The sequence below is a fragment of the Diplotaxodon limnothrissa genome, linkage group LG12 (genome assembly GCF_057381915.1).
Source record: "Diplotaxodon limnothrissa isolate DT_005_m linkage group LG12, D_limnothrissa_male_GT1.1, whole genome shotgun sequence".
Classification (NCBI taxonomy): domain Eukaryota; kingdom Metazoa; phylum Chordata; class Actinopteri; order Cichliformes; family Cichlidae; genus Diplotaxodon; species Diplotaxodon limnothrissa.
The window spans coordinates 5,642,233-5,665,337 of NC_140607.1; the positions used below are offsets into that span (position 1 = coordinate 5,642,233).

Genomic DNA, 23,105 nt, shown 5'->3' on the forward strand with positions numbered 1-23,105 from the left:
TTTATATATAAATATATGCGGTGGTCCCTAGAGACAAAACACGTACAAACTCCAAGACACATTTCTAGCATGAACTGAACTTCCAAAGCAGAGCTACTAGATCACTTAAATTACACAATTGAAAGCATATGTGTATTCTTTGTGTATTTATACACAGGCACTCATATATATTCAAATAATTTAAAAAAAATGTTCATTTACCGGTTATTACCACACACCAGATCCGGTCGTTGGTACTTGCTGGCTTGTGTAGCCACTCGGTAACAAAAGCTCAACACTGCGCCCAGCATCCTGGAGCACTTCTGTTGTCTTTTGTACGTGTTTTGAGTTTTTATGTGCTTCTGAGTTTTTACGTGTTTTGGAGTTTGTACGTCTTTTTACGTGTTTTGGAGTTTGTACATGCTTCAGAGTTCGTACGTGATTTGAAGTTTGTATGTGCTTTGTCTCTAGGGGCCACTGTAAATATACTTTTATTTATTCACTCCATATAAAATATAATAAATAAATCATATAATACAAAAATCAACTATTCACATTTCAACTTTTAACTATTTAAATTTTCAGCTTTTTCCTTTTACAAATTTAAAGTGAAACAACACAAAACACTGCAAACCACAACACAATTAAATATAAATTAAAATATGAAAACAAAAAGAAACATGCACATTATCTGTCATATGGGCCTGCATGAATAAACTTAATGAATCCTTTATCATCTGCAACCGAAAATAGTTGTGGATGATTACTGTACCTTTCTAATGTGACGTTGTTGTCCCTGGCTCTCTTTCTCTCTCTCCCCCTCTGGCTCTGTTCCTGTGTTACTGAGTGTAATTACTGCCCCTCCCCCCTCTGCCCAGCGTAAAGCACAAGGCTCGCTTGCTGAGTGAAGCAGAAAAAAAGTGCGAGAGAGAGGCTGAGAGAAAGAAAAAAAAAAAAAACCCACGTGACGGCTCGCGATAAGGAGCCGGCTCGCGTCGTTCACGTCAAAGATCCGGCTCTAAGAGCCATTTCGTTCGCGAACGACCCATCACTACTTTCATAATAACAACATGGCCGCGTTGTACAGAGGCAGACACCGGTGGAAAAGGATTAATTGTTTGCACATATTTTCAAGAAAACTGACAGGTGAGGTAAAATTATTATGTTGGGACTACATGAACAGGTATTTAAATTTGATGGTATCAACAACTGAAAGCGTTTTCCTGTCAACAGACGGAACGGAAAATGTCGCCAGCAACACTGGAAGTCCTGTTATTTAATGTTATCGGGGTCATTTCTGTAGCTTCTTTAACTCATGGTCACTTTATGCCAGTTTTAGTTTCTGTAACACTGGAAAACGCTCTTTTTCATGGTAGATACTGCGCTGATGAGTAACTGGCTAATTCCTGAGAACTCGTTGAATTTTATATTACCAAACAGGAGCTTCATCACCTAGTTGTTCAAACAATCGTTAGTTAACAGTTAGTGTCTCAATACATGATAGCACTGTCAATATAGATGCCGTAAAACGCTCTAACTACACCCTCATATGTGTTTTGGGGGAATATTTATATAACGACAGCATGTTTACTTTAAGATTAAATTCAGACACGACGTTTCAGCATAATGATAATTAATATTAATAGTTAAAGTTGTCTTGTAAAATAATTCAAGTGGAAAGGAAGGTAGACTGCTGTACCTCCCGTGGACGCTGTTTAGTCTAACACGTGACGGAAATCTTTCAACTGAGGTCAACTGAGGAATGTTTTCAAATCCAGTGTCACGGTGTACAGAAGTTCAACTTAAAAGTGTTACTGTCAGTACAACAGTAACAGATCCACAACCCTACTGATAACATAATTCTTAGAAGAATCACCAGACGCCCCACAAAACGCTGCACAATCACAATACTTCACTCACTTAAAATGTGTTTGGCAAACAGCAACACGGATACTAAAACCTGCCATAAATGTTGCAATAAGTCAGTCTGCAGTCTGCGACTGAATGGCGTCAAGTTTCCATACAGCCATCTTCTGTGATAAATCATCGAAAATCACATTTCTGTTGCTGTTTGCACAGACAGAAATTCACACGTACTCAGTCTTCCTTTTCTATGGAAACATGACCAGCTGGCAGCCAGGGTTGAGTCAAGACCCCTCAAGTTGAGCTTCTGTCTGCATTTATAAATTAGACGGCAATTATTTGCAAACCTTGACACTCGCTCTGCGAGTCAGTCCAAGTCAGACTGCAGCTGTTTGCAGAAAGGTTGACTCCTATCAGGGGACCTGTGCAATCACCTTGGAATCACAAATGGTCTTGAGCGTGCAACACCCTCAAGCTGTGGCCAACAATTCACCTCAAGTTCCAGTCACTGAAAATATATGAAAAAAGTCAATACAATCAAGAGTCAGCCACCATTTTTATTAATTATTATTATTTTTGTAGATGCAAGCAAGTTGCTGTCCTTTTTGCACTTATGTGACTGAGTCATTAGCTCATTTAGATGTTTTTTATTCAAGCCGATTGAATGTAAGTTTGCTCGGCTATTATTATCTCAGGATGGCAATGTGGGAGATGAGCCCTCTAATTTGCAGTATTTCAGTTTATTTCTTAAAATATCAATATTTGTTGTTACTATATCCCCATGTAAAATATCACAATAATATGCTGTATCAATCCCCCCAACTATCCCACCCTTCAAAATTATACTGTGTCTACTATTGATTTTATATTCTCATGCAGGGAAGAACGACTATGACCTGTTGGTTATTGGTGGGGGCTCTGGAGGTCTTGCCTGTTCCAAAGAAGGTGAGGTGTTATCCTTGTTATTCTTTAATTTTTCCAGAGGCATTTTTGAGGAACCCGCTAACAATATGATAACATTTTGCAGCGGCACAACTGGGACAGAAAGTGGCTGTGTTAGATTATGTGGAACCATCTGCCAAAGGTGAAGTACATTTTGCAGAGCATAGTTTTTCAGTTATTTCTACCAACTGAAACACTGAGATTTACAGATGAGACTGAGTGTATTTCACTTTGTCTAACAGGTACCAAGTGGGGTCTTGGTGGTACGTGCGTTAATGTGGGATGCATTCCTAAGAAGCTCATGCATCAGGCTGCTTTACTTGGGACTGCAGTCAAAGATGCTAAGAAGTATGGCTGGCAGATCCCAGACACAGTCTCCCACGACTGGTAGGTCTCACCCAAGCTTAGTTGCTCTTATGTCTCACCTGGAGATAGCACAGAATGAATAGCTCAGTGGCACCATCTAGTGATGTAAGTACAGTAAGACAGGTTTAGGTGTGTCCTCTTTTCCTCTGCAGGTTCGTACTCATTTTTAATCAATAAATTCAAACTTCCTTAAAAAAAAAAGACAAAATTAAGAAATTAAAAAAATGCATTAAAACTTTAGTTGGTCTGTCTTTAAAAATAATTTCTAAAGTGTTTAAAATCCCAGCAGTCTGGTCTTTCTTTTCCCTCTTTGCATTGTTTCTTGCTGCAGTGCTGTGGTTGGTTTATAGCATTACCCCTGGTGTGTTTTCCAGGCCCACCATGGCTGAGGCTGTTCACAACCACGTCAAGTCGCTAAATTGGGGCCACAGAGTTCAGCTGCAGGACAAGTGAGTGACAGCAGATCAGCTGTTATCATTATTTAACTTACTGGTTTCAGTGATGTTTCAGTTAGTTAACTCTTTTAATAAAGGGCATAGTGAGTCACTCCTCAGTCTATTTGCTTTTTTGCAGCAATAAATGTTAATATTTGAAATAATCGTGGAACTCTTAATAAAATTGCATATGTTTCATATTGTCTACAACAATTAGTGCGTAAAATAGATATGAAATGTTTTTCACGTGACACTCTTTATCCCTCCCTGTTAATTTTCCATTCTATACTTCCCATAAGATACTTATAAATATTTACACACCAGCCTAGTTCCATTTTTTCTTCTTCTTCTTCATGGCGTCATATTGCTGAAGGCTGTACATTTCTGCTACACACACCACACAGCTGAAGGATTGATCGTCAGTGACCACATGTTGATAGAGTGACTGGCTGTAGGGCAAACAGGTGTTAACCTGTGTGAATGTGCCCAAGCTTCAACCACAAAGCTTTCAATCCAGTGAGATCATTTGTTTGGACTCGAGTGTTAATGTTACTTATAGGAATTCTTTTTTTTTTTTAAAATAACAATTAGCCAAAAGGGGATGTTTTTTAACTACAGGCAAAGCAGATACAACATGCAAGTGTTTGAACAGGTTCACTTATGCTGCTTCGTGTTCTCTTCAATAAACATCATTTAATACTACGTAAAATATATATATACTGTTTACTGTTTTGCAGGAAGGTGAAATATATGAACCTTAAAGGAAGTCTGGTGGATGAGCACACAGTCAGAGGACTGAGTAAAGCAGGGAAGGAGGTGGGCTGCAATATTAACTGAAACTGGCTGTTGGTTACTGAGAATATAACGTGTGGCGTATATCCCATTTTAACAGGTTAATGTCAACAGTATTTCTTTAAGTCGTTTAATTTTTCTTGTTTTCGCTGGTATATTATGAAATGTACATTTAAGTAAAAGAATGTTAGTTTCGATGTCTCGTTAAAGAGGATCTGTTATGATAATTTCCACATAAGCCTTGTTTAGGTTATACTAAACTTTGGTGCTGTACATCATCAATGGTCTAAAACAACCCTTTGTAGTGCCCTGCTTTCCTTTAATCCAGCTTTCTTCTACTTGGAAACAAAAGAGTTTACAAGCGTCTGTCCTCCCATTTAGAGCTTTAAGCCTGACTTGATCATATTAAGGAGATGCTCTATCTTTAACATCATACGCAGTCAAGAACAGAGAAAATATGTCAGAAATGGAGTGTGTACAGTGGTCTGAATTTTAGTCGTGTTTCAAATGAGCATCTAATGGTATGTATATATCCATCAGTCCATCCGTTCTCTATTGCTTATCCAATTCAGGGTCCTCGGGGGGGTGGGAGCCTATCCCAGCTACTATAAGGCGAGAGGTGGGGTGCACTCTGTATATATGATGGAAAATATGGAAGACTCACAAAGAGCGCCGCTTCCATCAACACCATAATGCTGAATACTGCAGGGACCACTTGCTTTCATTTGACATTTCCTCATGTTTTGAAGGAAATGAACAAAAGCTGTTATTTATCACTTCCCTCTCCTCTTCTATAGACCATCCTGACTGCCAAGAACATTGTGATCGCCACAGGTGGACGGCCCAAATACCCCACTAATGTAAATATGCCATAGACCTAATATGCCACACTCAAGGAAACTGTTCCCCCTTTGTTGTGTTTAACATTATCTGCAGACCTGTTGACTGATAGATTGATATTTTTGTTCATAGCTTTAACTGTTGTTGCAGATTCCTGGAGCAGCGGAGCATGGCATCACCAGTGACGACATATTCTGGTTGAAGAAGTCTCCTGGAAAAACGTGAGTGCACACGAACACACATCTCATATGTGGCCTCCATGTTGCTGCTGCTTCCAAATAACTACAGGATTGTCGTCATCGTTCTCTATACATTACGCTACAGTGAAAATAGAATCGCCAACCTTTGCAGCTCTCTCGCCGCTCTACCCACCGAGCTACCTCGCTCGCTGACATGGCACATCTCGCCTGTTACGCACTGTAATCATTCATCAGGGACATGCAGTTTGTTTTTCTCCCTTCCTGTCAGCCTGTCCTCGCCTCATGATTCAGATTAGCAGTGTGCATCCTGACCTTTAGAGAACAAGCCCTTTAATCCAGCCATTTAGTGCCTGTCACCACCTGGTTAATTGGTCTTTCCCTGACGTTTCCTCTTGGCACATCGCGCAGATGGTGACTAGTGGTTGTGGTGTACCTGGCTGCGGAGGTTGTTTGCTTTGTGATGATAGATAAGCAGAAATAATTATTCCGATAATAAAGCTCCACATAAACATAAGCATGTAGTTATTAACTGTTCATATTTACAAATGTTTTTCTTTTTAATGTCGATTTTATTGGTTTGGTTTTGTGACTGTAGCAACCTGTTGCATTGTCTTGTTAAACACCATCAAATATTTGTGTGTGAAACTGAATTATCCACTCAGGGAGACCACTTGAGCTCAGGAAGTCCTTTGATGTAAGCGAGCGTTGGTTAGTGGAGTCCTCCGACTTCTCCGCAGGCACAGTTGTGCATTAGCATTAGCCTCCTCGCAACAGGAACTTAATCACACACTGTAGCGTGAGCCGAAGGTGTTGTCTTGTTGAGGCATCAGCTGTGTAGGTGAGGTCCGGGAGGTTGTTGCTGGAGGCAGAGCTCGTGTAGAAGGGGGTTACAAAGCGAGTGATGGGTGTCTAATGGACCTTGAAGCAAACACACACACAAATGACAGATCTGGCTTCGGGGCCAGAGTCCAGCCCTACCTGGCAGCCATCAGCATGCTATCAGAGGAAAACAGTGAGCATGTGCCAACAGGACATTGATACTGGTGTGGCACAGTATTTGGGTTTTTGTAGTGGCTCTAACCTTGTTCTGTGTTGTGGACCACATGTAGCATGAAGAGGTCTTCCGTGTCTTTTTAGAGAAATGACGCAGTTGCAGAGCACAACATGTCAGAATGAAACATGAACATAGTCATGGATAGACCCACATACGATACCTGCTTCTGTACAGAGACAAAACTGTCACTTGATCATTTACGTTAGCGGTTCTCAAACTGAGAGCAAGTCTGTGGTAAAAAGCAAATTTTTCTTGAGATAGAAACCCCACCGTTTTGGTTTTAGAGAATTTTCAAATCCCCACTCTATACCTCATCACTTGTATAAGTCAAGGTCAATGGTCCTCTTTTGGGCCAGCTTATTGTCAACAGTGTAACCCTGTACTGTAACCTAAATACCAGCCCGGCCTCGCATAGCTCTGCAATAAAGTGCAATAATTGGGCCCAAAGAATGTATTTTCACAAAATGGCCTTTGACTTTGCAAAAGTCAAAGGCCAAAAATGTGTATAAAAACACATTTCTTTTTCACAATTCTTAATGTAAACTGTCAATTAATATTATCTACATCAGCGGTCTCCAACCTTTTTTGCGCCACGGACCGGTTTATGCCCGACAATATTTTCACGGACCGGCCTTTAAGGTGTCGCGGATAAATACAACAAAATAAAACTAGTACCGGTACCGAAGAAAAGAAGATTTATTCGTAACACACGTGAAAAGACCCAGGAAAACTGAGTAAACGATAAAAACGATAACAAAATAACGCTGAAAACTGATAAAAACCCTGAAAACCACACATTTCACACCTGAGCCTCAACTCTCGCGGCCCGGTACCAAACGACTCACGGACCGGTACCGGTCCGAGGCCCAGGGGTTGGGGACCGCTGGTCTACATCCATTCATAGTTAGAATGATAACTTCCTTTATAACTTCCCCACATGGATGCATAGCTTTAGTGCTTTTGCTGTTGTACAAACACACAGTTTTATGAAACTGGCCCAAAAGTGTTAACTTGCACCCACAGTAAATACACAGTACTACATCAGCATTATTCTCATAAATACCTTTTATTTTAAATGACTTCTAATTCTGATAAAAAGTAGGAATTGCAGAAAAAACAGTTGAAGCTAAAATGCAGTGTCATTCAGTTTTTTTTCCTCAGTTTTTCAAAGTAAATGCATCAGTTGTTATGTTGAGGACTTTAATACTGAAATGCTAGTTAAAAGCAGTCATACTGTTACATTATAATCCAGCTGTAACCTTTGTCAGACTCACCAACAGCAGTAATCTAACATGAGAGAGGAGATGACATTGTGGCCAACCTGAAATACTTTCAGGACAAGTAAGCAGCTTGTAATGAAAAATATCAAACTCCTACTGTCCTTTGTAGCAATATCTGCCGACATACTCAACAAGGACACAGAAATATCCAAATGTGTATCTTATTCCTGACTTTTGAAGAGCTGCCCAAGGTTAACTGGCAGCCACCGACCGCTGAAAGCACAGCTACTTCCTCAGGAAAAAGGCCTTGGTTAGAGTCCCCATCAACGCGCTACTACTGCGATCAGGAGCCAAGCCTCAAGCAATGTACATGTTTCCGGGGTGGCTCCCTGTCCAACTTGTCACTTTAAATAAGATTAAATGATTTGAATTTTTCCTTTTATTACTGGATTTTTTTGTTTCTTGTTTTTAATCATGGTGATACTCTGGCCTGTGAACCTAATGCATGTTTACTAAGCTGATGTGAATTTTACAACCTCTGGTTTCCCTCAAACGTTGCCATTATTGAAGAGGGTCAGTAGGGTTGTAAAGGTTCAAATCATCATCATCCTTTTAAAGAATGTTTTGTATTTTTAAAAGAATGTGTTGCAGCTGCACAGACCAGTCAAACGTACTGTCAAACACAATGGAGCAGAAGAAGAGTTGTGATGGGGGGTTGGGGGCTGGAACCAGGTTCTCAGTGATGAAAGTGTGGAATCAAGCTAAACCTCTTTGCCTAATCTTCTTTAAGCTACTACACAATACATGTTAAGTGCAGGTGTGCATTGCGTAGACGTGGGGAACATGGGCACTGATGCTTTCAGTGGTTAGTGATAGCACGGACAGGGGTAGGATGTGCCGCAGGCAACCAGAGCTGTCATGTGGAGCAGACGTAAGGGAGGAAGGTCTGTTTTGTGATGCTAAAAGGGGCCTCATCCATGAGGGTGATAGCCTTCACTCAGCAGGAAGATGGGTGGACTTGAGCCCTGAACATGGCACACCCCATCTGCGGGGATTAGCCTAAACGCCGGCAATTAGATCTCCTCAACGCTACAGATCTCAGCGTGATTACAAGCGTGATTCATCTGGACCACACGCGAGCACAGAGCACACATAGTTTTTACTGTCGCTGTTTTCTGCATTTTCTTCACACGTCCTCACTCGCGAGGTTATGAAGTTTTAAAATTCCCCACCTGTCTAATTCGAGGATTTAAAGTAAAAACATTTTGAGCTTTTAGCTTTGGATTGGTTTTGTTTTATTTGGCCAAAGTGAGCGGCGCAAATGATGAAATGTATCTTTATTGCATTGTTAGTTTTGCTAAGAGCTTCTCTGTATTTGTGTTTTGCAGACTTGTGGTCGGAGCCAGCTGTATCCTTTTGTCTGCCACAGAGCTGGTAAATGAAGCCATTGTGTAAGGTGTGCTGATCATCAGCTGACAAATGGTGAAGTTGTTGCCTTTCGGCATCTAATAAAATAAAACAGCTCTAGTCCTCAACCTGATGTTGCTCAGATGTAGCTCTGGAGTGTGCAGGCTTTCTCAAAGGCATCGGCTTGGACACCACAGTGATGGTTCGCAGCATCGCTCTCCGGGGTTTCGATCAGGTACTGCTCTCTGAACCAGGTTCTCTGTATTCTGGGCATTGTGATAGAAAACTTTTCCATGTTTGAATTTGGATGTTCTCTTTTGGTTCGTACAGCAAATGGCAGGTCTAGTGACAGACTACATGGAAGCCCATGGGACCAGATTCGCATGGAAATCTGTCCCAAACAGAGTAGACAAACTTTCCTCAGGAGCCCTGCAGGTCACCTGGACTGACACCCAGACAGGGAGCGAGCACAAGGACACATTTGACTCCGTGTTATGGGCAGTTGGTGAGTTTGTGTGTGTTAGAGGGACATCTTGAAGATCAATTGGAGATCTGGAGAGTTAGAAACTCATTATGTGCTTACTGACTTGACTTGATTCTGACACAAGTTAGATAAAGATTCTAGACTTGACCTCTACCTGACTGTTGTGAGCCTTGAGTTCCTTGAAAACATATTGGCCTTGATTCTGATATAGGCCTTCTTGTCCAATATCAGTGTCTGACCTCACAAATGTGCATCTGGAAGAACAGTCACAAATTCCCATATACACACTTCTAAACCTTTTGGAAAGCCTTCCCAGAAGAAGTGGCATCATATTAAACCCCATCTATTAAAAATGGGATGTCAATCAGGTTCATATGCATGTGACCGCAGACGAGTGAATATGCTCGGCAATATAGTGTAACTCCTTATTCTCTATTTTGTAGAGCTTTTACTGAGACCACATTTAATAGTCTCTCAGTGTAACCACGTATCCCTGTAATGAAACTCTGGTGTTACTGTTTTCTCACTGCCACCGGTTTCTGTGTCATCTAAAATAGAGTGCAGTGTCAGCAGATAGCACATGAATCAAGGCTGAAAACAAAGTAATAAAGACTGAGTGATGGGAATGGCCAGGGGAAGTGTTAATCACCCACTCTTGGCTCTCTGGTTGGAGGAGGGCAGGATGCACCCAGGCACAGGGTCACTACGTTCCCCTCTTTGTTCTCTATCTCTGCTCCTTCCTGCCCGTGCCAACCTTGCGGAAACCAACCTTGCATCTGTCACTGCCATCCCTACTCATAACCCTCCGCCTGCCATTACCAGCAGTCCTCCTCCTCTTCCTCCTCCTCATCTATTCATGCTGTATTCTATCGTTTCACTTCTGTTATACCAGCAGCATGAGAAACAATGGAAGGAATAACCGTCCATCAGGGCCACAATTGTGGGTTTGTTTGTGTTGCATGCTTTCAAAAGCAACACTCTGCTTCCAAAAAACTGACCAGAAAAGTTTTGAGTGTTTGCGTGAGAGAGAAGGGGGATCCCTCGGCTCAGTGCGTGTGACAGCAACGAGGATGTGCGTGACCCTGCAGCTGAGATGACGTTCTTTCTTCCCTCCCGCGACTGAATTCCCACGTCGTCCTCTCAGCGTTAGACTTATGGTGTGAATGTTTCCACTGAGCGCGCGTATCAGCAGACACTTGTGAACATGTGTGAGACATTGCTTAGCTCATGTTTCCTTCTTTGTTTAGAGCGAGAGTTCAAAGCCTTTACATTTTAGAACTCAACAAAGTGTAAAAATTAATTTACTCCCAATTCCCCGTACACAAAACATCTCTGTATTTTCGGCTTGTTTTTATCGTCTTCACATTTTTCACTATTTGCAGCAACACTGTAGTTTTAACGGGTTTCCAGAAATTGTCAAAGTTTCCTCTCTTTTGGTGCCGCTAGCTGAAACCCCTCTGAGGCCTGTATCTATATCAATGACAGCTTTTGTTCCCATACAGTAAAGTGAGAACCAGTAACAATGTAGCTTCTGCTCTTTGAAGTGTGGATGCAGGAGTTATGAGTACAAGGCCACTTCCCTTTACTGCTGCCTTACACTAGAGGCCAGGCAGAGTCCCAGGCCTCTGTGGAGTTATTAAAGGCCAGAGGGGACCAGGGGACCGTATCACCACAGTCTACCACATCCTTCTCTATGTCCATGCCTCCCTCCACCTTTCCCCCGCTCCTTCCTGACCTCATGGCCGCCGCTCCTCTGTCCAGGTGTGCCCACAGAAACACACCAGGAAACATAACATTTGCACATTTCCTGTCATGCATACAGACAGTGGGCACATTAGTCTTCTTCCTCACTGTCCTCTGCACTGCTCCAGGATGTCATTGGAAAACATTTCCTTTTTTTTTTCTTTTCTGTTTTATGAGATTTTGTTTCAGTTCAGTTTCTTTGTAAGTCTTCAGTTTAACACTGCTGACCTGCTCCACTTGTATGAGTGTAATTTGATCCGATTTGACTGAAAGTGCTGGCAACACAGTCAGCTAAGCCCACAGTTGTCATCGCATTTCAATTAAAATGTTGCTGAAGTGTGATTGTTGCCAAAAGCTACATGTGCTCACATTTGACCAGCAGCTCTCGGCCCTCTGACCGTGTTCTGAGGTTGGCAGAAAACATTTTGTTCTTACAGGAATCTGTCACGCAAATTAAAATACTCAGTGAGAAAATTGGTCATTATTAGAAAGATGTTCAGTATGGTGTTAGAGCAGAAGCTATACATACAGTATGGGCGGTCACATTATAGTGTTAGATTTGAGTTTTACACAAATAATTTCTTTCTTGTTTATAGAATAAATACATTGAGGTGCTCTGTTTTTTTTTTTTTCTAGTTACTCTGTATAACCTGATGCCTCAAGAAAAATTCATCTATTTCATCTTTGTTTATATGGTTTATGTTTTTGATCAGGAAAGCATCCAATCTTATTTTAACTTGTGCAGTTACACACATAAAGACCAGATATATAAAAAGAGTCTGTACTTACTGCTCAGAGTTTATTGATAATTGTTTTTATAGGCTAATTTGGACAATTTTTCATTTTAGATTAATTGAGAAGTGCTTTTATTTGTCGGTTGCAGTTTCCCACAACTGAGATGACAGACCTTGCCGACCGTACATACAATACACAAACATCACACACAGATATTATGACACCATAACACAATGAAAAGCACAGACAAGCAACATGGGAAAATATTCCAGTGTGAAAATATTTTATAATCTAAAGTATACAGTAACTCAGTGACAGACATGTATTTATGTCGGAGAGATGAATCTTTTGAAACAGGATCTAGATCATTATCAGAAGTCTCCTTGTAAGCAGAACTATACTAAACAAGTGAGAAACAGTAAAATTTAACCTTCCTAAATATTGTCTGACACTCCACAGTATATACTGTTTTATTACCATATTTACAGGCTGGTGTAAACTACTTGTTAAACCTAACTGGTTAAGTTTTACCTGTTGACTTCTGAAGATTCTCGAGAGCTCTAATCTTCCAGCTGTGTCAGCCATATCTCGTCATGGCCTTCAGCTACAGATTTGTTAGAAAGTCTTTATAAGTTTTTATAAATCGATTCATTCCTAAATGCAAATATGAAATAGAGTTGCTATAGTAAATGCAGTTAAATTACTCATGTCACATGTGATGACACTTTTGAAATTACACATTAATAAATTAAGTCGTTAATAAAATACATTTGTATATTACAACTAGTTTGTAGTGTTTTACTTTATACTTGTAAATACTAATTGGGACCTGATGTATTCCTAATTTTAAATTAATAATACAGAAATTAAAAATTGAATTGAAAAAACCTCATTTAAACAGGAAAAAGATACAATGTCTAAGTTTTGCTACAAATCACTACAAAATATTCCAACTCAAGAATGACAAGTATTGCAGTGTTTGGGTCTCACAGGACAGGAAAATATTTAGAATTCAGTCTCTCGGGAATAAGTAATGACTGGCTAAATTCCTTGACTCCTCCTTCTCTGTGCTCTCAATCCCATTAAGCCACACATGCTGTAGAGCCCTAGACAGGTCCCTATAGCCCCCCCACCCCCCCAGTCTGAGAGGAAGGGGAAGGACGTTGTTCTTCGGCTCCAGCCAGGAAAAAGAGTCTCAGGCGTTTGTTGGTTTTGCTGTCCGATAGCATCTACATGGGCACCTCAGGACTGGGTGTTTATTATTGCTACCCATGCAGGTTGCAAAAAGCTATGCTGAGAATGGGGGAGCATGTGGTCCATGCTCCATCACCATGGAGACTTGGTGTTGACAGCATCAGTCAGCCATTCCCAGGAAGTGTCAGAAATTGCACCTTGGGATGTCCCAAGGGATCAGGGGGATGCCCATGCACAGCTGCTCATCAGCTGACCAGACTTCGAGTTTTTGCCTTATAATCACTGGTAATGGTACTGTTTAAAGATGAGATTTATCCAATAAAAGGCAATCTTAAACCTAGAGATATTAAATATACAGTGATGTAAAATGGAAAAAATATCCTATTTGAGATGCTAATACAATTATTTAATGAGTTTCTCCTAAATTTTATTAAAGATGTTCAAGGTCCTTAAAAATGTCAGTGTTTTTTGGTGTTCTCCTGCTTCTGTGCTGCCAAACTTAACTATTAAGCAAGCACACAGATTATTAGTATCTAGACTTCTCACAGAGGTCCAGTGTAACGGCTGAAATTTTGGGTATAAAAATGTAACTCAAGTTACAGGTTTTTTATATATACATATGCAGTAGTAATTTAATAATGCCCCTCTGTTGTTGTTGTTGTTGTTGTTGTTGTTGTTGTTGTTTTGCTAATATTTCTTAATAACTTCAGGTAGAGCTCCTGAAACCAAAGCCCTGGGCCTAGACAAGCTTGGTGTTCAGCTCAACAAAGAGACGGGGAAAATAGTCGTAGGTCCTGATGAGTCAACCTCGGTGCCAAACATCTACGCTTTCGGTGACATCGGTGAGGTAAGCTTTGTCAACAGCAGACACTGCTTTGTTTAAAAGTGGAGAAACAGCACTATGCTACAGTGGCTGAAAGTCCACACCAATCCCAATAGACTGTATAATACTTTGCATAGTTTAAACATTTGGCCCAGAGATGCCTCAGTTCTGTGATGTTCACAAAATATTAACATGAAGTTAATGTAATTCTGTGGTGATCACATCATTGTATGTCAGCAAAGTACGAGCTGGTTGTTGTGATTGAAACGGTACAGCTATTATTTCTTATACTGGTGTTTACTGGAGAGAAGACGAGCTAAAGTTGGAACTGTCTAAGTGGATGGTCAAGAGCTTCTCTGAACTTGCAGCATTTCAAGCAAAATCTTTTCTCACAGTACAGAGAAGGTCCAGGTTTAGAACATTTAAGAATGACACCAAGTGGACTTAATAAGGGACTTACTTTTCTCTTGGTAGGTTATTACTTTTAAAACACACTTCAAACCAAAAGCACTATTAAATGCATAAGACTATATTTAAGTAATATATAAATAAAAATAAATTAGGCAACTTAATATAGAAAATAAATAATTTCTAGTTTCTTCAAAATTACAATTTGACTATAGAAACGTTTGTGTTTTTGTATTTTATATATATCCTGAGTCAGAAATGAAATTGAACATGTACTAACTTCCAACTAATGCATTTTTTTTTTTAAACCGCTGCAGCTAAACAATCTTTTTTTTTTTTTTTTTTTTTTTTTTTTGCCTGTCCCGTTTGGCTCTTTTGCCATCAGAATTGTTGTCTAAAGGCAAAGAAAGATGCCCAACGGATTTACTTTACCAAATTGACCATCCCAGCCTTGCCGTAATGGTCCATTTGATTCACCTTTTATTGTTTATTTTATTTTCACTTGCTGAATACGGGACAGACTTGACTGGGGGAAAGAAGGGGAGAAAGAAAGAGGGAAAGAGAAACAGCTGAGAAGAGGGACGGGGGAGAAGGGCAAAAGACAAAAACAAAACTTCCAACTAATGCTAATATAAAAATAAAGATTTAATGTAAAAATGTTTTACAGTCATTCTCTTTTTATAAATACTTTGTAAATTTGTCCAGACTGTACACTGTGGATGTTAAAATTTTCTAGAATGGTGGATGTTTAGTAGGTAAACACTTGATTGATACTGACACAGAAAGTATGAATGCTGAAAACAAAATATTTGAACCTGCCGAGATTAAAGGAAGTAACTGCAAAAAGGCCATTTTTTTTAAATAAACCTAAAAGCCACATCACACAAGATCAGATTAGTAAAACTTTAAGAACAGCAAGAAGTCTTTTTTTGTATGACTTCAACAAGCCAGCTTATATTTAAAAGCTCTGAAATGTAAGTCTCCACTAACAGCAAGACTACAGCATTTTTTCATTTTGCTAAAAAAAAAAAAAAAATATATATATATATATATATATATATATATATATATATATATATATATAATTTTTATTTTTTTTATTTTAGTACTACTTGAGCATAACGAATAAAATAAAATTATTAACTTGAATCCCTTTGATGTTTTTTGCCCTTCTCTACTGCATGATCACTGCAGACAACATCATCGCAGAATGCATCTCTTTGCACCAAATAGCAATATTTTCTATGCGAAGTATAGTTTGAAAACCCTTTCTGCCATTTATTGTTTTCGTGTGGACAAAGTGGATCTCTGTGCATTACGTACGTGCCAAATATGGAACTGCAGGACCAGAGTAACCTCCAGGAAAAGAAAGCTTTTCTCACATTGTACTATAACACAAACAGTTTAATGAATTTTCTTTTACAAACTGCATATGTTTTCTATCTTGAAAGTCATAAAAAAAAGACAAATAATTTGCATGATTAAAATTTTGACAGCTTCTTCTTTCATTTCATTTTTCTATATTACAGTATTGCATCTTTATTCATTCAGTTTGACCTACAAAACTGAGCTGAACTCTGATTAAGTGAAGGTGTGCAGCAAGCTGGGCTTTAACAAAACCAGCACTGGGTGTTCCAAACTGAACCAACCGTGTTAAGACTAGTTAAACCTGCAGCATCTAATGTGTTGGTTTCCCCCACCCCCCCAACCAGCTGTACTTCCTTCCTGCCTCCAAGCCTTGTTGCGCACACCGGCAGAGCTTCTTTTTGATTGACAGCTGGCTGTGATCAGTTGTGCTGCACCCTAAACTGACAGTCAGCTTTACACAGCATTTGAAAAGCTCAAGGATTGATATCCCTCCCAATTAGTCCAGCACTTTGATTTTTTTTCCTTTCCCCCTTCCATCTGAGTGCCAAGAAATGCATTATAATGACGCATGCCGTCTGGTGTTTAAACACTTACTGGAATACCAGAGAGCACGGCTGCATACATTGTAGGAGATGCTTTTGGACAACAGGATGTGTGGTGGTAATTTAACAGGTTGAAGTCATGCCTTTAGAATTGCCCTGCAGCCCTGCTGTTTCCTGCTCACTCCAGTTCTACGTCTGTCTGTGTATGTATCCGGAGCCATGCGCTTGTCTCTTTTGGCATCCTTTCAAAACAATAAATGCAAAAACACAAAAGCAGAGATTGTTTTTGTAAGTGAGTGAGACAGTGTAAAGGTGTAGCACTTGTTACTTGTGTCACTCCCTGACTCAGGATTTTTCCTCTGTGGATTTGTGCTAATGTATTAATGTTACTGGTGCAAACAGGAGATCTCTAAGATGACTTAAATTTCCAAGACACACTGCTGAAAATAACAGCTGAGACTGACCACCTGTAAACCAATAAAGACAAGAATAAAAGTCTGAGCACAGAATGTGAGGAGGACATGTAGACGAGCCCTTGAATCTGTGCTGCATTATTAACTGAATACAGAAAAATCATTGGTGTATGCATTATAAAGTTTGCATGTGAAGTTCTGCATGTCTGGCTTATAGAGTCAAGAGCCTGAAGTGGAATTGTCTGAACTCGCATGTCACTGGTATGCTGCTGTACGATGGACAAGAAAACAGCACCTCAGTAGCTGAGTGTAGATTTGCCTGTAATTATGACTGTTTCTGCTCAGTCTAAGAAATGACAGTCTGAGCAAGACTGTCAGGGTGGAACAGAAATCTTGTTTTAGAGCTGCAGGAACTGGAGTCGTATACTGGACATCGCAAGTGTCAAATTTTGCTTGTGGGCCTTTAAAGATTTATGTTATTTTACTTTCTCAGATTGCGAGCTGGCCTGTTTAATTTGCCTGGTGTGTGTGTGTGTGTGTGTGTGTGTGTGTGTGAGAGAGAGAGTGTGTGTCTGTGAGTGAGTGTGTGTGAGAGAGAGGGGGGAGATTCATTAAGTTCAAATTTTCTTCTGCTTTAGGGGCGTCCTGAGTTGACCCCGACAGCCATTAAAGCTGGAAAGCTTCTGGCTCGCAGACTGGCCGGTCAAAGCACTGAACTCATGAACTACGACAACGTAAGACGCACAGAAATGCAAAAAAATACATACAAACGCACACACACACACACACACACACACAGAGCACCTTTCTTGCTTGTTGGGCCTTTTGCATCTATACATTACGCTTCTTTTGTGTGTAATTATGATCATTTCTGCTGTTTCCGTGGTTGGAGTCTCTTATGTACTCCCCCATCCACCCCCATATGATTCATAACATAATGTGTCAGCATTTTCCAAAACATCATCATTCTTCTTCCTATGTATACTCTATCATCCATCAACAAGTCTTAATGAAGGCTTTATTATGATTGTTTGGGTTCGCATCCTACAAGAGACTAACACAAGACCAAGACTAATAAGCTGCCGTCTATTTGATGCGATGTTCACACCATATTAATCTGTTTGAAATGTGTCACTATTTGTATAATGTCGCATTCTTAGCCTTTTTTTGGGGGGGAAGATTTGACATAAAAAGCAGAGTATTGAGATTATCCGACCCAAACGATGTCCACGATAGAACGGACATTTTGATTCTTGGACTTTTTAAATTCTATGTGTTCTTATTTTGTGTGACAGGTGCCCACCACAGTGTTCACCCCTCTCGAGTACAGCTGTGTAGGTTTGTCTGAGGAAGAGGCTGAGAAAAGGCATGGAAAAGATGGAATAGAGGTAAGACTATATGCTATAAGCAGCTCATGGCAGCTGATTGGTAAAATATTTTCTGAATGGATTTGGAGTATTTTCATATATCCACATTTAATTTTTTTTTTCATAGGTGAATAAATATCTGCAGGACTAAGCATATCTACAGTCCCTTGCTGGATGCTTATAGCTAAAACACACTAAGCACTAAGATTAAAGACATTAAATAGATTAGAGCTGAACATTCTTCTAAAACCTCACTCAGGGTGTGACTGAAGTGTGTTAACCGATAGATTACTTAAGATGTCACTGATGGTACTAAAACAACTTAAACCTTGACATAAAAGGTCATTTAATATAAGTTTCATCTGTTTAATTTAAGTGGTCTGTGAGGTGGTCTCCCCACACCATTTGTTAATGTAACAACTGCTGTGGCAACAAACTGCATCTGTGTCTATACCTTCGCTCCATTGTTGTCTTATTTTCTGGGACAATACTCGATGAATAGCTGCGTCTCACACACGCTCAAACAGAATGACACCGGCAGAGCCCAGCGGCTTGTTACTGTCAACATTCTGCATTATAAAAAAGCACAATGGCCTCTAACACCTAAGCAAACAGTGGCACACACGGGTACACAAAGCCGAATTTTATCTGTTTGTGTACGTGCAGCGTGTGCCAGATGATGGGCAAAAAGCCGCACAAGATCATTGATAAACGGTTTAGCCGCCGAGCTGGGTGCTGCTGGAGGTGAGTGAGCAGGTGAGCAGGAGGCCTGATTGAGGTGTGTATGGGGTGATGACAGGCAGGCTGAGATCTGAGGAGAAACTGCAGCACCGGGCCCCGACAGCTGCACGGTCCTCACGACTTGTGTCGGCACGTTCGACGGTAGAATGAAACGCGCTGATGCACATGTCTGTGAGGACTTTGAAATCCAATCAGCATCTTAAAGCAGCACTGAGAGTGCTTTTCTTTTAGGCAGACTTTAATTGTAAAACAAAGTACAGTAGAGGCTACAGACCTATGACCTGATATATTTTTTGTTCTCAATTTAAAAAAACAACAAAGTCTGTATCTAATTCTGATTAGCGTTCAGGTATTTGTTGCATTGCTGGAATTGAAAGTTTAAAGTATTTTTACCTTTTCAAAAGAAGAGATCATCATGACTCTTGCCTTTTAGACTGATTTCAAATAATTCTATATTTCTATTTCTCCTTTTTCTACAATATGTATAGATCTACCATGCTTTCTACAAGCCCCTAGAATTCACTGTTGCAGAGCGTGATGCCAGCCAGTGTTACATAAAGGTAAGGCTCGGCTGCAGACTTTTCTGTTGGTACTTTAAACCCCATATAGCAGCTGAATAACTAAAGGCTTCTTGGCTTCAGGTGGTATGTGAGCAGGGTGGCACTGGGAAGATCCTGGGTCTGCACTTCACTGGTCCAAACGCTGGAGAAGTCGCACAGGGCTTTGCTGTGGGCTTCCAGTAAGTTAATACGTCCTCAATCCTCTGATCACTCTCAGGAGCCTTTTCAACCTACAAACACTGTTTTTATCTTCCTGTGGTCCTCAGTTGATTTAACTGTTGATTTGAAAGTCTTTTTTTTAATGAGACAAAATATGAGGATACGGTGATTCCATGCCGAATGTCAGTAAAAGCAACTTGAAGGGACTACTTGTTTTTGTGTTTTAGGTGTGGGGCGACATATTCTCACCTGATACAGACAGTTGGAATCCACCCCACCTGTGCAGAGGAGGTGGTCAAGGTCCACATCACTAAGCGCTCTGGCTTGGATGCCACAGTAACTGGCTGCTGAGGTTAAGCACCTCGGTCTCTGAACACACAGTGAGCACGCAGGCTCCTCGGGGTGAAAGCAGAAAGTTAGTTAGCCTAGGTTTATGCTCCTCGTTCTCCTCCTAGCTCTCCATTTCTAGAGGGCCCGATGTTTACGCGGCTGGAACCTGTGAATCAATGTCTCTTCACAGGCTGGTGATGCAGGTTATCTTCACTGACACAGCAAGTGATAACCGCAACTGTTATCATACAATCTACACAAACGTTGTGTACATGCTCTAAAATCACCCAGCTATAGATGTGAGGTTCATGAGAGGCCCGCTACAGAGTGAGCGTCTTTTAAATAAACAGGCTCATCAATCAGGATTACGGCCCGCGGTGAGAATTTTGTTGAAACCGCACGAGAAATGTAGACTGGGTCCGAGCGTTCTTCTGAATATATATATTCTGCAAATATTGTTGTTTCTCTGGCTGTACTTCCTGTCCATTAGTCTTGTAGGTGACACATACCATACACCCCACCCGCCCCCACCGTGACACTGATGGATGGCTCCAGGGCCTTCGCCACAGCGACACCGTTCCATTTCCCATGGACACACACAAATAGTCGACGGGGCGCCTGTCAGTCAGCCAGCAACCTCCTGGGCCGGGGCACCCTTGCTTGTTTAGGGCCCAGCAGAGCCCTTTCGTTTTCCCTTCTGTGCGCTCCACCATCTACATGCATGGAAGCAGTGCAGTGGAACTACCAGTGCGTACTGTCAAAAGCTGTATGGATGCCACATCCCAGGCACGGAGAGCTCTATCTATTAATTAGAGTGCTGTGAGTGAGAGCTTTATTACAGCTGCAATACTCAGCCTCACCCAGAGGCGGCACTGTTGCACTCCAATTCTCCCCCCTTTTCTTTTTCTTTTTTTGAGAGGAGCCAAGAATGAAAGACAGGATAGTCAGTGGATAAAACATAAACCTGAATACATTCAGGCTGCACATTTAATCCCTTTAATCCCTATAAAAGATATGTGCTTTTGAATGAAGCTGGAAGGCAGACTGGCTTTATTGGAGCCAAGCTGATAAGGGTTATCTGTTGTGTATTTACATGGATGGCAGGTTAGTTCTCAAGAGTCATCACCTTTGAAGATAAGGTGAGTTGTTTATATCAATAAAGCAGTAATGGACCCCCACAGTTTGCCAAAGTGTTCAAGTTTTCAACCTGCTGCCTGCCGTAGACATCTTGGATTTATTAAGTAGATGAGGAGGGAGGAGGCCTGTCAATAAGGAGGCTTTGCTACAGAAATGGAGGTGCCTAAGAGGAGGGTGCTCAGGGTAGTTTATTTTTATTTGAAGTCTAATCTGCCCAGTCTGATTAATGATTCCGATGAGGGGAGTGACAGCGTGCCAGGAGATGGAGAGATGAAAAAGAGAGAAGGAGAGAGAGCTTCCAGGTTTATTTGGACCCGGGCTGGAGGAGAGAGAGAGAGCTTCTGCCCTGGTTAGGGAGGGATGAGGTGGGTGGTGGTGGGGATTCCTGTGTGCTCTGTTCAGGGCTGAGGTGCTGACTGAAGGACCCTGACCTCCGCTCAGCAGGAACAGCTTGACTCTATCACTTCGAGCACAGAGGGCTCATATGCTGCGGCACTGCATGGCAGGGGCCTTTGGAAAGGGAAGGGGGGGGGAGACAGAACCGTCCAAGCAGCCAACCAACACAACGCAACACCGAGCGGTGCCCGGGGTAATTGAGTCCATGTTCCTGTGCTTAACGAGCCACTTCAGAGACCCCAAGGGTGGGCCCAAGGCAGCGTGAGGGAAGTTGTTGAGGCCATCAGTGTAACTGTAATGTCTGTTTGCTTTTTACCCTCCACTTCCCTTCTGCTTTGTCTCATTTGCTCTGTTATTTTACACACAGTACGGCTGTTCACACGCACAAAAATGAAATGGTCAGTATTTTCTTTTACTAAAACTTTCTGTCCAACTTAAATCATTTCTTTTCGTTGCTGATCAGTCACTCAGGGCCAAAGTTTTGACCAGTTAGCCTCAGCTGTGCTCTGCAGGGGGTCAGGGTTCAACTTTCAGGTCAGCCAGCTAATGATGACCCGCACTAAAAGCCAAAACTGGAGAGTGCAGGTCTGATGTCACCTGGCTGCAAACGTTAGTAGCTGTAAATAGAGAAGTGTCATTTTCTGTTAAAGCTTTGTGATACATAATTTATGTGTAAAGTAATAACACATTTGGTTGCACTGTCCCTAATAAAATAATGATGCCCACTGATTTACTGCTATGTGCCTTAAATAAATGACTCATTGGTCACTGAAAGGGGGAAAGATCCACCTGAAAGCATTTTTAAAAGGATATTGGAGAATTTTGGTGAATGTTTAAGCTTAAAGAAGTCAACATTAGTGACGGTATAAATCTCAATTTCTGTGGGTCTATCTGAAAATAACCTACGTGGCTCAGTGTTAATATCAAGCAGTGTCACGAGGGACGGTTCCACTTTGACCCTGAGTTGTCTCTGCTGACAGGCACCTCTGCTATACAGCCCTGTCACTCAACCCGCTGCACCAACAATGGCAGAAATTCCACTGTGTTTGTTTGGTTAAGGACCGAGCTCTCCGAAAACCCCTGAACCTCCCCAGGATCCACAGCAGCCTCATTCACCCTAGGAATGAAGTCGGTGTCAGTCCTAACCCAGACAGTGGGAGTAAAGTTCACCCGCCGTCTCAAGAATAGTCAGCCCCATTTAACAATTGTCTCTCTTCTGCCGCTCCACAATAGAGCAAACAGGCTAAATCCACCTTGAAATGCACTTAGTAGAACATGTCAACATGCCAGGGTGCGCTCAGTCCTACGCTCCGTCTTAATCCAGCCCATTGAGCACTGACAGTTCTCTGTGAGTCAGACATTCACATTTCTTTGTCACTTCAGGTCTTGAGCTCTACCATCCAAAGCTGCTGGGAGAGCAGAACCCCTCGTACGCATGTTAAAACACACTTGCTGGGTATGTGGCCTCACAACAAGAGCAAACTCCTTGGGAGGAGGGGAATTGGATACATACCTTGTGTAAACATGAACAAAAAAAATGACGCTTGGAACAGAAAACGGCTCAAAACCTAAGCGAGGATTATCTTGAAGAAATGAATAGGGGCCAAG

General features: G+C 41.3%; 1 protein-coding gene across 1 annotated transcript; it reads left to right on the forward strand.

Moving 5' to 3' along the window:
• Positions 1–1,049: 1,049 nt before the first annotated feature.
• txnrd2.2 (thioredoxin reductase 2, tandem duplicate 2) lies at positions 1,050–21,423 on the forward strand. Its single transcript, XM_085367844.1, has 17 exons — positions 1,050–1,125; positions 2,722–2,787; positions 2,870–2,926; positions 3,027–3,171; positions 3,525–3,599; positions 4,322–4,400; positions 5,174–5,236; positions 5,367–5,437; positions 9,079–9,098; positions 9,241–9,332; positions 9,428–9,602; positions 13,964–14,100; positions 17,446–17,541; positions 18,103–18,195; positions 19,404–19,475; positions 19,557–19,654; positions 19,862–21,423. The coding sequence occupies exons 1-17, from the start codon at positions 1,050–1,052 to the stop codon at positions 19,989–19,991; spliced, it is 1,545 nt and encodes a 514-aa protein (XP_085223970.1). The 3' UTR covers positions 19,992–21,423.
• Positions 21,424–23,105: the final 1,682 nt, after the last annotated feature.